The 17,130-nt window shown below is 37.6% G+C and overlaps 1 protein-coding gene across 2 annotated transcripts in view; it reads right to left on the bottom strand.

The window, feature by feature from the left end:
• Positions 1–4,050: 4,050 nt before the first annotated feature.
• The window catches only part of LOC128665800 (transmembrane protein 272), a 142,103-nt gene continuing 129,023 nt past the window's right edge, over positions 4,051–17,130 (bottom strand). For both annotated transcript variants that reach the window (XM_053720007.1, XM_053720006.1), the window contains exons 3-6: positions 10,070–10,129; positions 8,524–8,700; positions 6,030–6,184; positions 4,051–4,696 (exon numbers count right to left, since the gene is read on the bottom strand). In XM_053720007.1, coding sequence (XP_053575982.1) covers positions 4,616–4,696; positions 6,030–6,184; positions 8,524–8,700; positions 10,070–10,129 — 473 coding nt within the window. In that variant the 3' untranslated portion in view covers positions 4,051–4,615. The remainder of the gene's footprint in view (positions 4,697–6,029; positions 6,185–8,523; positions 8,701–10,069; positions 10,130–17,130) is intronic.

Here is a 17,130-nt window from a genome sequence, read left to right as displayed (position 1 = left end):
TTCAAGGGAGGAAAGCATAATTCTGTCATTATATAAAGCCCTGGTAAGACCTCACCTTGAGTTTGGAGTGCAGTTCTGGGGACCGATTGCTAAAAAAGATATTGCAGAACTAGAAAAAGTTCAGAGAAGGGCCACAAAGCTAATAAGGGGATTGGAGAAATTAACCTATGAGGAGAGGCTAGCCAAACTGGGTCTGTTCTCTTTAGAAAAAAGGCGCTTGAGAGGTGACATGATTACTTTATATAAATATATTCAAGGCCCATATACAGAGATGGCAGAAGCTCTTTTTATTCCAAGAAAATTGGTTCTGACAAGAGGTCATAATTTAAGGTTGGAGGAAAGGAGATTTAATCTCCTGCAACGGAAACGTTTTTTCACTGTAAGAGCAATAAAATTGTGGAACTCATTACCAAAGGAGGTAGTGAATGCCAATACCATAGATACATTTAAAAATAGTCTGGATAAATTTCTGTATATAAACAAAATTCATGGATATGATTGCTAGTATTAAATGGGTCACATTTTAATGGGGTTATTTAAGCTTAACTGGAGCTTTTTGTAAGTATTTTAGATTTGTATAGGTTGAACTCGATGGACTTCAGTCTTTTTTCAACCTTATCTACTATGTTACTATGATTGGCTGGAATGTGCCTGCTGACTGAGGTACAGGGTCAAAGTATTACTCAATGATGACGAATAGGGGGCGGATCGAACTTCGAATATGTTCGCCCACCACGGCGAACGCGAACATGCTATGTTCGCCGGGAACTATTCACCGGCGAACTATTCGTGACATCACAACAGCAGCCAATCAGCAGTGCTGAGGTCATGAACTCTTTTACTGTGATCTCGTGAGATTTGACTTAACTCTCATGAGATTTCATAGTAAGCTGAATAGGGAAATAATATGAGAGTGCACGATGCTCATCCTTTCAGCTGTCCCAGGACAGACACACTAAAATGCTGCTTAGAAATCCTTTACAATGGAAGGTGGCTACTGAGGAACTTTTGAGGTAAAATATCTTTCTTTTTTACATAGAGATGTTCAGGAGATATTTTCTAGTCAGCTTTTTACAGCTATACTGCATCACTTTCAAGTGTTTAAACATTTGGGTATTATGGCCCTTTAAGGGGCGTGAACCCATATTTTTTCCTTTCTTGATTCAGATAGAACATACAATTTTTCAAACAACTTTCCAGTTTCCTTCTAGTGTCAATTTGTTTCATTCTCTTGGTATCGTTGAGTGAAAAGCATACCTAGGTAGGTTCAGGAGTTGTTGGTTGGTGGCTGCATATATATGCCTCATGTTTTTGCCCCATCCATTTGCATTGCTGCTTCTTCAACAAGGGATACTAACACCTAGATTACAAGTTTTGTCAGTAAAAACTTGCGGGGCTAACGCTCCTTTTTTTTCCAGCGCTTACTTTAAACAACGATGGCATTACAAGTTTTCTGAATGGCAGCGTTAGCCTCAGAAAAGTGAGCATTGAGCATAATTTAGCTCCACTTCTACCTGTAATACCAGCGTTGCTTACGGTGGCGGTAAGCTGGCAAAACGTGCTCGTGCTCAATTTCCCCATAGGAAACAATGGGGCTGAGCTGGCTAAAAAAAAAACTAACACCTGCAAAAAAGCAGTGTTCAGCTTCTAATGCAGCCCCATTGTTTCCTATGGGGAAACACTTTCTAAGTCTACACCTAACACCCTAACATGAACCCAGAGTCTAAACACCCCTAACCTTACACTTATTAACCTCTAATCTGCCGCCCCCAACATCGTCGCCACCTGCATTATACTATTAACCCCTAATCTGCCGCTCCGGTCACCGCCGCCACCTACATTATACTTATGAACCCCTAATCTGCTGCCCCTAACATCGCCGACACCTTTATTATATTTATTAACCCCTAATCTTCCGCCCCCAACGTCGCCGCCACCTACCTACACATATTAACCCCTAATCTGCCGACCGGACATCGCCACCACTATAATAAATGTATTAACCCCTAAACCGCCCCACTCCCGCCTCGCAAACACTATAATAAATTGTATTAACCTCTAATCTGCCGTCCCTAACATCGCCGCCACCTACCTAAAATTTGTTAACCCCTAATCTGCCGCCCCCAACGTCGCCGCTACTATAATAAAGTTATTAACCTCTAAACCTAAATCTAACCCTAACACCCCCCTAAGTTAAATATAATTTAAAGAAATCTAAATAAAATTACTATAATTAAATAAATTATTCCTAAATACTTACCTATAAAATAAACCATAAGATAGCTACAATATAACTAACAGTTACATTGTAGTTATTTTAGGATTTATATTTATTTTACAGGCAACTTTTTATTTATTTTAACTAGGTACAATAGCTATTAAATAGTAAATAACTATTTAATAGCTACCTAGTTAAAATAATTATAAAATTACCTGTAAAATAAATCCTAACCTAAGTTACAAATACACCTAACACTACACTATCAATAAATTAATTAAATAAAGTAACTACAATTATCTAAACTAAAATACAATTAAATAAACTAAACTATAGTACAGAAACAAACAAACACTAAATTAAGCCCCCTAATAAAATAAAAAAGCCCCCCAAAATAATAAAATTCCCTACCCTATACTAAATTACAAAAGTAATCAGCTCATTTACCAGCCCTTAAAAGCGCTTTTTGTGGGGCATTGCCCCAAAGTAATCAGCTCTTTTACCTGTAAAAAAAAATACAAGACCCCCCCAACATTAAAACCCACCACCCACACAACCCTACTCTAAAACCTACCCAATCCTCCCTTTATAAACCTAACACTAACCCCCTGAAGATCACCCTACCTTGAGCCGTGTTCACCCAGCCGGGCCGAATTCTTCATTCAATCCGGGCAATGTGGTCCTCCATCTGGCAGAAGTCTTCATCCAAGCGGAGCAGAAGAGGTCCTCCATCCGGCAGAAGTCTTCATCCATCCGCGGCTCCATCTTCAAGACCTCCTCGGCCGACGGACTAACAACGACCTTGCATTCTATTGGCAGATCCAATCAGATTGAACTTCAATCCGATTGGCTGATTAAATCAACCAATCGTATTTTTCCTACCTTAATTCTGATTGGCTGATAGAATCCTATCAGCAAATCGGAATTCGAGGGACGCCATCTTGGATGACGTCATTTAAAGGAACCTTCATTCGACGTTAGTCCGTCGGCCGAGGAGGATGAAGACTTCTGCCGGATGGAGGACCTCTTCTGCCCCGCTTGGATGAAGACCTGCTGGATGGAGGACCTCTTCTGCCCTGTCCGGCTGGGTGAACCCGGCTCAAGGTAGGGTGATCTTCAGGGGGTTACTGTTAGGTTTTTTTAAAGGGGGGGGGAATCGGGTGGGTTTTAGAGTAGGGGTGTGTGGGTTTTAATGTTGGGGGGGGTCTTGTATTTTTTTGTTACAGGTAAAAGAGCTGATTACTTTGGGGCAATGCCCCGCAAAAAGCCCTTTTAAGGGCTGGTAAAAGAGCTGATTACTTTTGTAATTTAGTATAGGGTAGGGAATTTTATTATTTTGGGGGGCTATTTTATTATGGGGCTTAGATTAGGTGTAATTTGGAGCCTTTGGTAGTGCGGCTGCATCTTTTTTTCTTTTGGCACTTTTTCACCTCTTACCCTTTACGCAAGGTCTTCCATCATGCTAATCAATAGAATGGACATTGAAGAGTTAAATAAAATACTGTCAAATTCCTCTAGAGCAGCTTTGCCAAATGCACTTGTTATCACTTCGCTAGCGTAATCACAACACACACAGAGAACATTTATACCATTAGTGTAATGTGCTGTTGATCTTGAGAGAGAGAAAAAGAGAAAAAGAGAAAAAGAGAAAAAGAGAAAAAGAGAAAAAGAGACTGGCTCTTTAACCTAATAAATAAACAAACCTAATTTTGTCTCTACAAGACACGGAACTACATAATGTGTGTATAAGTTTACAGGAAATGTATTATGTCCTATGGTAGTGTCCAATGCATCTTTAGTTTGTTGACAAATCAACAGATAAGTAAATCACATTGTATGCTTATTTATCATTTTAATATATATACAGTATATATAAACCAGTGAATTTGTATTTATATTATACATATCTTTATATTATATAATGATAGTGTCATTCACCCACTAGCCCTTACTGTATTTTGATGAGTAATAGGCTAATTTATTCACATCTTATTCTTCCCCATCTCTGACATTTCATATTTGCCCACTCCACAAATCCATCTCAGTAGGAATTCCCAACAATATCTTAGACTTCATAATTGGAAGCATATGTAACAGTTGTAGCCTTGATTGTACGTGTCTTAAAATCTTCAAATATGATATTGTATATAATGAGGCAACAAACTAACTTTTAACATATCAAAGACATAATTAACCCAGTGGCAGAACATTGACTCTTTATCAAGGTTCCATCATCTTCAATGCAAAAGTTTCTAAAAAAATATTACAGAACCTCACTGGATAATAATATTTTGGATAATAAACATCAAAACAACCCAGTGTCAGTCTTCCTCCCTTTATAGTTAAGTCTCTTTAGCTCAGGATAATCTTCACTGGACCCAGAGTATTTTGGACTCTTCAGGCGGCGTTCTTTGGTAGAACACTTTGCTCTTCAGGTGACTGATTCACAGGAGAAGATTCAAGGTCTGATGATGATACCTACAAGAAATATTTATTTATGAGTTAGTAAACCTTTATAAAAACTAGTGTCCCAACATAAATATCTTAACAGAACTGTCTCTCCTACTCTCATATCTTGTAAAGTTAGATGTCAATAGAGAAGTTTCAGAATTCAGAGCACACAATCTAAAAAAAACAAACGTTCCAGTTCACCTCAAGAACATAACTTCCGTCATATTCTTGGTCCCATTTGTTGGAACATAACTGATTTCTAAGAGAGCATACTGAGGTATGCTCATGATTGTGCCCATGTTTTTAGCACTTTATGTATAATATTGTCACAAACATGGTCGCTTACTTTGCTGTCATATAGTACTCAAGACACAAGCATGTTCCTGAGCCTACCTCAGTTTGCTCTCATGGAAAGGATATAAGTTTAATCAAAGGAGACCAATATGAAGAAGTAAATTTGATAATAAAAGCGCAGTGTCTGGTTTTCCCCATAAACTGTACAGTCTATCCAAATCATGAAAGGTTACTATCTCTACTTAAATTAAAAGCAGTACTATCCATAGAAAAATGTAGTATTGTACAAAATTCCACTTCCACAACAAAAGTTATTCTGTTCAAAAAGAAATATAAGCTCAAAATAAAACCTTCTCTAAAACACCAAATTAAACCCCAGTATAAAGCAAGAAGAGTTCCACCTTAAAGACTCCTAACTGCAAGAATGATAAGTTAGTTGTATACAAGATAACCAGTGATATACAACTACAAGTCCACCCAAGTATGACATAAATCGAGTTCCACCTTAAATATTCCTGAGTACAAACTAATAAGGATTACTTCTACATAAGATGTTCAGCATTAAACCAGAAGTCCACCCAAGCATGACACAATAGAGTTCCACCTTATATTCTCCTAAGTACAAAATTGTAATGATTTGTTTTACGTAGAATGTTGAGCATTATACCAGACATAATTTGAAAAAAACTAGAGTTCCATTTTACATTATACTGAAACCAAAATGATATTGTAAAGTTTTAAATATGATGTTCAGTTTAAAACCAGAAGTCCACCCAAACATGACACAAGTAAGGTACACCTGAACGACTAGAAAAAACAAAAAAAAAACCACACCAAATGTTGTGCATTAAACGGAAGACATCAACATAAGTATGACACAAGAGGAGTTATCCATAGAGACCATCAACAACAAAGCAAGAGGACAAGATCACCAGTAGGTTTTCTCAATTAGAAATAAATAAAAATGAATTCCACAAAAAGTAGAAGACAAAGATTTTAGTGTTAGACAAAAAAAAAAAAAAAATCTATGAAAAACAGAAAAAGAAAAAATGTAAAATGCTCTTACCAGGATGCCAAGGCATAGCGTACAAAGGCATACAGCAGCTACAACAAAGGCAATGAAGATGTACTCAAAGATCAAAATTCCAAAGGCAAATGTATACATCATATCATTGCATGCCCGGGGCTGGTACTGGTAGATTCTGAACACCCAGACACTGCCTAAAAGAGAAAAGGGGAGCGAGAATGAAAGAGTGAAAGAGAGAGTGAGAGAGAATATGAGAATATGACTGTAAATCGCTTTGGAATTCAGTCGCTAAAAGTTATATTGGTTTAATGGGTTATAGACAGGACCGCCATCAGGGGGTGACAAGGGTGACTCCTGTCAGGGGCGCCCCATGAGGCAAGAACTAAAAAAAAATAAAAAATATTTTTTTACATTTTGCCACCAGTGGGTACTACAGCAGAGTACTAATTGAGCATGGGAAATGTTATTACGAGGAGTAAAGTATTAGCATTTGAGAGGATTTCTGAGTGTGCACTAAACCACTATGCACAGTGTGAGACTTGGAACTTTGTTTGTACAGTGTTTGCCTGAGTCAGACGGCAGATTACTTTCATTTGCAGAGGAGGTAGGACTTATTTAGCAAATGTTTTTTATTTCTTTGTGCAATTTCGGATTGTAACTTCAGTGTGGTAGTAGTTATATGGTGGGGCCAGGGGTCTATAAAAACACATTTTTTAGCAGCAGTGTATTTATAATTATTTGACAATGCTGTAGAAATTATATATTTAAAACCATGCAGAAATGTCACCTTTTGGCAAGGACTTTCCAGATGCAAGGAGGCATTTTATCTAAGATTTTTACATCTGCATAAAATGTTATACTCTTAGACTAGGATTGCTCAGTGTTTGAAATGAGACAGGTTAACTTAAAACTGTTCAGTTTACACTACAGCTGACTTAATTTTGAAATACATACCAACAAGCCTAAATCCTTTATTTAACCAGATCTAATGGTATGAGTACCACAGCTTATGGTTCCACCAAGACCATATAGAGACCATATAGAGTACAGCATTTTCAAAATCCATAAGCACAGCTGACAGATGGGAACATTTGTACACTATATTTGAAGTGGTGCTTTTGGTTGGGGAAAATGGGGGAAAAACAAACAAACATAAGTCAACCTTTTAAAAGTAATTTTCTTCATCTAGCCATCTACCCAGATCATTCATGTACAATTTTGATTTCACAGAATTATTTTTGTTTGCACATTTACAAATATGATTCTTTAAAAAGTGATCTCTTAATTTCTGCATTCTTTTTTATCATGCATGTCACACAATGTTGATTTAGGGGATACAAGGTGCATAAATGTTTCCTCCTGTGAGTGTTTCTGTGGGTGTCTGTGTTTATGTCTCTGTGCTTTGGTTTGTGTCTCTATGAGTGTGTATGTATTTTTTTTCTGTGGGTCTCTATGTGAGGGTGGGTGTGTATGTCTTTGTGCATTTTCTTTGGATGTCTGTGAGGGTGTGTACGTATGTCTTTGAGCTTTTTCTATGGGTGTTTCTGTGAGGGTGTGTGTATGTTTGTCTTTGTGTATTTTCTCTGGATGCCTCTGTGATGGTGGGTGTGTATGTCTGTGTTTTCTGTGGATGTCTCTGTAAGGGTGTGTGTGTGTATGTATGTCTGGGTTTTTTTTGCGGATGTCTCTATGAGGGTGTGTGTTTTCTGTGGGTGTCTCTGTGAGGTTGTGTGTATGTCTTAGTGTGTTTTATGTGGATGTCTCAGTGAGGGTGTGTGTATGTATGTCTTTCTGTGTTTTATGTGGTTGTCTCTGTGTGTGTGTATGTCTTTGTGTGTTTTCTGTTAGTGTCTCTGTATCTTTGTGTGTTTTCTGAGGCTGTCTCTGTCTGTGTTTCCTTGGGTGTATGTGCAAGTTTGAGTTTGTGTGTGTGTCCATTGTCTGTTCCTTTTTAGGACATTTTGACCTTACTACTGATTATTCACATCTTTCTACAGACTTTAAGACTAATGAGACCTTTCCGGAAGTCACCAATCCATCATTTAACCTTTAAATTCTTGTTTAGGCAGTTCAGGGCCCTTCCTTTCAGCCACTGAATGCTGTTGTCATCATTTAGTTGGCATCTTTTCTAAATCTCCTTTTTTTTTACAAAACTTTAGTCTACCCCATTACTTGTCAGGTCAATGTAAACAAGTGCTGAGTGTCTGTGTGGGTGTCTGTGTCTGAGATTGTGTGTTTCTTTGCATGTCTGCTAGAGTGTCTATATGTGAATCCTTATGTGTGAGTGTGTGTGTGTTTCAGTGTATGAGTGTGTCTGTGTGTTTGTATGTCACTACCTTTACAACATTTCCAAGTTTAAATAGATACTTAAGAATAAAGTGCATATATACGTTTTAGTCACTTGGTCAAAAATTGCACATGTCAAAGGGGGGGGGCCTGATTAATGGTTAAGTCAGGGGCCCCAAAATTCCTAGTGGCAGCCCTGGTTATAGAGATAATGTGCAAGATGACCCGATGAGGTTAGATAGATTACCTGCTATAAACCAGCAGAAAGAAAATAGACCCAGTATCCCCTCTATGCTATACGCAACTTTTTCAGCCGCCAACTTCAATGGGATGAGAACAAATGCCAGTAAATGGAAGCTACCGGCTACTATTAGATAGATAGGAATCTTCGGCTCAGCTGGACAATTGTCTACATGCATTGACCCTACAAAACAAGGAAATAGTGCAGTTGTATAAAGGAAATAAAGTGATTATATGAGTCAAAGGGGCAATTACAGAAAATGTTTTATATGGGCCAATAGAAGGAGTTATAGGGAGCAGTTAAATTGTGCAACAGGAGGAGTTATAGGGAGTGGCTATATAGTGCAATAGAAAGAGTTATAGGGAGCGGTCATATGGCGCAATAGGAGGAGTTATAGGGAGCGGTTATATGGCGCAATAGGAGGAGTTATAGGGAGCGGTTATATGGCGCAATAGGAGGAGTTATAGGGAGCAGTTATATGGCGCAATAGGAGGAGTTATAGGGAGCAGTTATATGGCGCAATAGGAGGAGTTATAGGGAGCAGTTATATGGTGCAATAGGAGGAGTTATAGGGAGCATTTATATGGTGCAATAGGAGGAGTTATAGGGAGCGGTTATATGGTGCAATAGGAGTTATAGGGAGCAGTTATATGGTGCAATAGGAGGAGTTATAGGGAGCAGTTATATGGTACAATAGGAGGAGTTATAGGGAGCAGTTATATGGTGCAATAGGAGGAGTTATAGGGAGCAGTTATAGGGTGCAATAGGAGGAGTTATAGGGAGCAGTTATATGGTGCAATAGGAGGAGTTATAGGGAGCGGTTATATGGTGCAATAGGAGGAGTTATAGGGAGAGGTTATATGGTGCAATAGGAGTTATAGGGAGCAGTTATATGGTACAATAGGAGGAGTTATAGGGAGCAGTTATATGGTGCAATAGGAGGAGTTATAGGGAGCGGTTATATGGTGCAATAGGAGGAGTTATAGGGAGAGGTTATATGGTGCAATAGGAGTTATAGGGAGCAGTTATATGGTGCAATCGGAGGAGTTATAGGGAGCAGTTATATGGTGCAATCGGAGGAGTTATAGGGAGCAGTTATATGGTGCAATAGGAGGAGTTATAGGGAGCAGTTATATGGTACAATAGGAGGAGTTATAGGGAGCAGTTATATGGTACAATAGGAGGAGTTATAGGGAGCAGTTATATGGTGCAATAGGAGGAGTTATAGGGAGCAGTTATATGGTGCAATAGGAGGAGTTATAGGGAGCAGTTATATGGTACAATAGGAGTTATAGGGAGCAGTTATATGGTGCAATAGGAGGAGTTATAGGGAGAAGTTATATGGTACAATAGGAGGAGTTATAGGGAGCAGTTATATGGTGCAATAGGAGGAGTTATAGGGAGCAGTTATATGCTGCAATAGGAGGAGTTAAAGGGAGCAGTTATATGGTGCAATAGGAGGAGTTATAGGGAGCAGTTAAAAAGGTTAATAGGAATGGTTGTATGTTCCATACACTGTACATTTACACTGTACATTTCTAGTATTCCTTACCTATTATAATCATGGCAATGCTCAGAGCTGTCCATAGAAGCAAAGTAAAGATCTGGGATCCTGAAAAACATTAGAATAATTTACATTCAGTGGAGGAGGCAGACAGTGCTACTGTGAGTATGAAGTACGTAACGCTTTGTCACCAGATGCCACCTGCATTTACATTGTCATTCTGTACCCAAAAGAAACTTATACAAAATTTGTGGAAACTGGGAAGGACACTTTAAATAGAAACTTAGGATAGGGTTAAAGATAAAGAAGATAAAAAATGAATCAAGAAGAACCATCTTAGATCCAGTTTTATTTTATAATCAGTAATACATATAACAGCTTCCTGACTCTACCATTGTGCACATAAGAACAGGTTGATATGGTTCATACCAACTGATAATCTCAATATCACACACTAATAACTCAAGCAACCATTGGGGATCATGTACAGACAATAACATAACCTCCTCATCAGGCAATGAGTCCCACAGGCTGATTGCTCAGACAGTAACAAACCCTTTTCATTACTGTACATTTAATCACTTTTCCTGTGGCCTTAAAGTCTGGCATTTTGTCTCAAACTATTTTATTTGTATAAACAGGGTCCCTGCCAGCGCTCTATATACACAACACAAATAAGTAACAGTATAACTGCTCATGTGCCTATTTTCTAGTAAAAACTGACCAAGTTAGACTAACCTCTCCTCATCTATAGCTATCTATCCATCCATTTCTCTGTCTGTCTGACTTTCCATATATCTATCTAATATCTATCTCTCTGTCTATCCATCTAGTGCTTTTTTTTAAATAAAAAAAAAAAAAAAAGAGAGAAAAGATAGATATATTGTGTTTAGTAACTTTACCTGTAATGAGATAGCAGATGTGGTGGTACTCAGTTCAGGTGAGTAGCCACACAAAAAAGCCCTCTATCTAGTTTATCTATGTATCTATCCAATATCTTTTTAATATCAATCTTCTATCTGTTTATCTAACTGTCAGTCTTTCTCTGGCCTTGTTGTACAGTAATGAGGAGCACCCAGCATGCTATACTTAGAAGCAATGTCCTGGTTGTCTTGGCTTATTGCCCCGTCATATGGGCAAATTGATAGTGTTCCCTCAGTGATGGGTATGAGCTACATAATAAAGAGTTAAAATGAGAACATGAACATTCTGCATGTTAGCCAAGAATAAACTTCCCTTTTTAGGAGAGTTGTTTTTTTCATAATGTATGGGTTGGCTGTGAGTGTGATGCCGGAGGGCACTAGGGCATAGCAACTTGTGTGGGACATTTTTGTAAGTTTCAGTTTGACATCTGATCTTCAGACTTGTAACAAATGGTTCCTTCTGCTGCCAAACGCGTTGGCTCCTCTCCATCTACCCACAAGCACACTAATAAAGTCATCTCTGCTGTTTAACTGGTGGAGTTGTTCAACATGAGAATAGATATAAATCACTTGTGTTGCGGAAAAAGAGACACAGTTTCACCATTTATTTCTGTAAACTGGTTTATAATCAGGGCCGGTGCAAGGATTTTTAGCTACACAGGCGAAGGTGCATTTTGACGCCCCCCATCCCCCACCCAAAAAAAGCAAACATATATTATACATACCAATGGTAATTATTATTAGTACCTAAATTACTATTTCAATGATGCCTACAAAAATAAATATAATAGAGCAAAAATAAAAAAATTTGAACATTTTTTTGTTGCACTATTGCTTGAGCTTCAGTAACTTGTTTAGGAGATTGGTCTAACTTGGCAGTTCCAAAACTGTGGTAAAGATGGGTCATTTTTGACAACGGTTGAGATGTTTTTTCCACTATCTATTACCAGGAAAAATCATGAGAATGAAATGCTAAACTGGGAAAATCAGGAATTAAATATTATTATAGCTTATATGCGAATTTGTTCAATATAAGTCCTGTGTAGCCTCTGAATAAGGAATTTACAGAAATATCGCCATAGTGCACAGTGATTAACCCCAATACTGACATGTAGATCTCTGCTTAATCCTTTTCCTGAAACACAGGTCCACAGTGTGCTAATTCATTTCATGCCTAATATACAGTCACACAGCATAGATAAACTACTTGCACAATATATGATCCACCAAGCAGTGATTAAACCCCTCCGTGATAAACTGACCTGCAGAGCAGTTATTAAAGGGACAGTCTACCATAGAATTGTTATTGTTTTAAAAGATAGATAATCCCTTTATTACCCATTCCACAGTTTTGCACAACCAACACAGTTATATTAATATACTTTATACCTCTGTGATTACCTTGTATCTAAGCCTCTGCAGACTGCTCCTTATCTCAGTTATATTAATATACTTTTTACCTCTGTGATTACCTTGTATCTAAGCCTCTGCAGACTGCTCCTTACCTCAGTTATATTAATATACTTTTTACCTCTGTGATTACCTTGTATCTAAGCCTCTGCAGACTGCTCCTTATCTCAGTTATATTAATATACTTTTTACCTCTGTGATTACCTTGTATCTAAGCCTCTGCAGACTGCTCCTTACCTCAGTTATATTAATATACTTTTTACCTCTGTGATTACCTTGTATCTAAGCCTCTGCAGACTGCTCCTTATCTCAGTTATATTAATATACTTTTTACCTCTGTGATTACCTTGTATCTAAGCCTCTGCAGACTGCTCCTTATCTCAGTTATATTAATATACTTTTTAAATCTGTGATTACCTTGTATCTAGGAACCTTCTTATCCATTGTCTTAAATTTAGCATTGGTTTGTGCTAGATCTTAAATAACCCCCTGTGCCTGAACACAGTGTAATCTATATAGCCCGCGTGTACTTTCTGTCTCTTTGTGTTGAAAAGAGATTTAAAAAGCCTGTGATAAGAGGCAGCCCTCAAAGGCTTAGAAATTAGCATATGAGCCTACCTATGTTTAGTTTAAACTAACAATACCAAGAGAAAAAAGTAAATTTGATGATAAAAATAAATTGGAAAGTTTATTAATATTACAAGTCCTATCTGAATAATGAAAGTTTAATTTATACTAGACTATCCCTTTAAGGCAAACCCACAGAAAAGTAATTAACCCTTTCCCTTATAAAATATTTACAGAGCAGTGATTAACCCATTCCCTGACCCACACAGTGATCATTAGCTTCTTGATACTGATGATAGTGACCTACATAATAAAAGGGCCACCCATTCCCAAATAAACAGACCAGCTATAGGCTAGTGAACAAACATTTAATTTCCTGATGAATGCTAGGAAAAAACAAAACACAAACACAAATGTTTCTTATAATACATGGGTGACAGAAGCATACAGACAATGATAATATGCAATAGACACTTGACAGAAAGTATGTCCCTATTGCATGTCACACCAGAAATTTAGGCTTGGTAAAGTAGGTATACAGGTAACCAGACACTTGTACCCCCTGTCTCATTAAAGAGATAGAAGAGTCAAATTTGTTATTTGTTTTTTTTTTTTTGTTTTTTTTTTGCTTGTTTCGTTCACACAGTTATTTATTCCTTCATACATAAAACCTTTTTAGTACACTATTTTGTTCTAATTACCAATTGAGCTATTTATTTTTTTTTTTTTAATTTTTTTTTTTTCAAATTTCCTTTATTGTTGATAGTATAGTAAATACAGAACAATCTCAAAGGAAAAACATAGTATAAAACAGTGAGTACAAGCTGGACATCATAATTCTATTACAATTCATCTTTTTCATTGAAAACATAAAACACTTGTTCAGTGGGATGCCAAGTAGTCCTCCCAAAGGAATCTCATATTACCATAAAAGTCTAGTTGTTGTGATTGACCATAGTGGTACCTCTCTAGAGACAGTAGATGTGTAATATGTTCTTTCCATTCAGATACTGTAGGGACCTGCTGTTTCTTCCACAATCGTGGTATCAGTTGTTTAGCCCCATTTATCATAACATTTACTAATTTCAATCTCAGTTTACATTTCAGTTTAGGGGGGAAATTAAACAGAAAAAACAATGGATCCATCCCTATCTTATAGGATATACACTTTTCTATTTCTTTATCAATGTCCATCCAAAATTTTCGGATATACGGACATTTCCACCATATGTGGGACACAGATCCCACTTCACCACAGCCTCTCCAGCATACATTCTCTACGTTAGCATATATTTTTGAGAGCCTAAGTGGGGTTAGATACCATCTATACAATAATTTCACATTCATTTCAGTAATAGATATCGAAGGAGAAGTCCTTCCCATATTTATAAAGATTTTTTCCCATTCACTAGGTGAGACTTCTCTCTGTAATTCAGTTTCCCATGCCTTACAATAGGCTGGTAGTGATCTAGAGTGGTAGGTTATTAATAGGGTTGCACCGATACCGATACTAGTATCGGTACCGATACCAAGTACTTGCATGAGTACTTGTACTCGTGCAAATGCACCGATACTTAAACCGATACCTCCACTTACTACCCATATGCTATCTTGTGGTGTTTTTTTCAAACTGCATGTTCCCATTTCATTTAAAGCTGGAGTGGAGACTAAACTAAAAATTGTTTACTACTGTTCTGCCAATACAAATTGCTTTTATTTGTATTATTATTGAAGGAGAGATTACTTTACATTGTTTAGACAAACCCCTGAAGTACTGGGCAGTTAATAAACTGAGATTTCCAGCTCTGGCTAAAATGGCCCAAAAATATCTTTCTGCCCCATGCAGTAGCTTACCAGTCAAATGTAATCTAGCCCATAGTGTTGTTCACCATGATTAAACCGTATTCTGTTCTATTTTTTACTGTATGGCACTTTTGGTTGGTTGCAATTTTATATTTGTTATTTATTGTCGTTGTTAATATATTTTATTGTAATATTTTTATTTCTAAACATGTTCTGTGAACTTTGTGACAAATCCTGTTTTATTATTTCAGAATGTCTTTTGAGCTACAGTCCTTCATAATTATAAAGAAGGAATCTTAAATAGTTAGTCTGTATTGTGCTTGGTAAACTGTCACATGACATAAAAAAAAAGTATCGGTAATTGGTATCGGCGAGTATTTGAAAACAAGTATCGGTACTTGTACTCGGTCTTAAAAAAATGGTATCGGTGCAACCCTAGTTATTAATAAGTGGTATAACAGTGATAGACCTCCTCTAGTAGGGAATTGTGACAGGTGCTCTCAAACATTGGTGGGGGGGGGTCTAAGTAATTTGGGTTTCTGAGGGTTGCTAAATATAAAATGTGACAGTTGTTGTCTAATGTACCAATCATTTGCTAAAAGGGGAGTCAATTCCAGCACTTCCTCCTCTGACTTTAACTTGCCTTCGCGTACAAGTGTGTAAATAGGGATAAGTGAGTTAATGGTGAATGAGCACTCCTTCGTAGGTTGACGTCCTATAGGAATCTCAGGGTTATTGAGTATCGGTGTAAGTGGAGAGGGATTTGTGGAGATACCCGTATTCTTATTAGTGATATTGTCCCATATTTTTAATGTCTCTGTCACAATACGGGGAGGTGCTTTGTTAATATCTCTATGTATCTTAGTGGTCCAGCAAATCCCACCTAGGTTAGGGCTGTTAGCTAACTGTTGCTCCAACCTGACCCATTCCTTATGTTCCCCATGTTTACACCAGTCTATAACTCGGGTAAGAATAGCTGCTTGTCTGTAATAAGTTAGGTTAGGAACGCTTAATCCGCCATTTTTCCTATTATGATACATAATCTTTTTGGCTATTCGTGGCCTTTTATTTTGCCAAATATATGAATTAAACATGGCTTGCAGGGTATTCAGGTATGATTGTGGGACTGGGATGGGGAATGTTTGAAATTTATAAAGAATTTTTGGTAAACTAGTCATTTTAAGTGCCTCCATCCTTCCCATCCAGGATAAACTTTTATTTTCCCAACTATGTAATTCTTGTTGGAATTCTCCCAGGAGATGTTGGAAATTTTGTTGGAACAAAAGCTGCTGATTATGTGATATCTGAACCCCTAAGTATTTTATAGATGAGTTTTGTATGCAATAGTGATATTCCTGTACTATTTCTTGCATGTCTATTTCAGGGGTGTGTATTCCTAACATTTCTGATTTCGTGGGGTTGATTTTGAACCCAGAGAATTTACTATATATATCCAACTCGGCTCTTAATGCTGCTATGGAGTGTAATGGGGATGTAAGTGATAATGAGGTCATCGGCATATAATGCCTGTTTGTATTGGGTGTCTTGTACTGTAATACCTTTTATATTCGGGTTGTTTCTAATCGCTGCTACAAGAGTTTCAATTGTCAGTACAAATAAAATGGGCGACAGCGGACAGCCCTGCCTGGTTCCGTTATTGATCCAGATCTTATTGGAAAGGGAGTAATTTAATTTAATTTTAGCTGTGGGGGCGTTATAAAGTGTAAATATTTTGTTTATAAAGCTTTCACTCATGCCAAATCTTATCAATGTACTTTTTAGGAAGGACCAGTTTAGCAGATCAAAGGCCTTTTCTGCATCCATGGCCAAAAAAACAGCTGGGATGTTATGTGTTTGTGCATATTCCATCAGATTCAAAATTTTAATGGTATTGTCTCTCGCCTCTCTATGGGGGATAAAGCCTACTTGATTTGTGTGTATAAGTTTCGGGAGAATTTTATTTAGTCGTTGGGCTAGAATCTTTGCATATAATTTTATGTCCACATTTAAAAGGGAAATTGGTCTATAACTTTGAGGTTCATCTGAGGGCTTCCCTGGCTTTGGAACTACTGTTATGTGGGCTTCTAGCATGTTTGGAGGAAATGGGCTGTGGACATTAACTTTGTTAAACATCTCTAATAGGTGGGGGATTAGCAATGGGGCAAGAGTTTTATAGTATAAGACGGAGAAGCCATCTGGGCCGGGGCTTTTCCCTGCATTGAGATCATAAATCGCCGCCTTCACCTCTTCCGGGGTGAACGGGGCTTCCAGGTCTGCTGCTTGATCTTCGTCTAACATAGGAAGCGGGATTTCCCTCAAATAGTTTTGTAGGACTGGGACCTCCCTGGGCCTATCTATGGTATCAGAGAGATTATATAGTTGTGTATAGTACTGCTCGAATTGTGT

Source organism: Bombina bombina, chromosome 7 (assembly GCF_027579735.1).
Source record: "Bombina bombina isolate aBomBom1 chromosome 7, aBomBom1.pri, whole genome shotgun sequence".
In the NCBI taxonomy this organism is placed as follows: Eukaryota; Metazoa; Chordata; class Amphibia; order Anura; family Bombinatoridae; genus Bombina; species Bombina bombina.
This window is presented reverse-complemented; position numbering and strand designations above follow the sequence as displayed.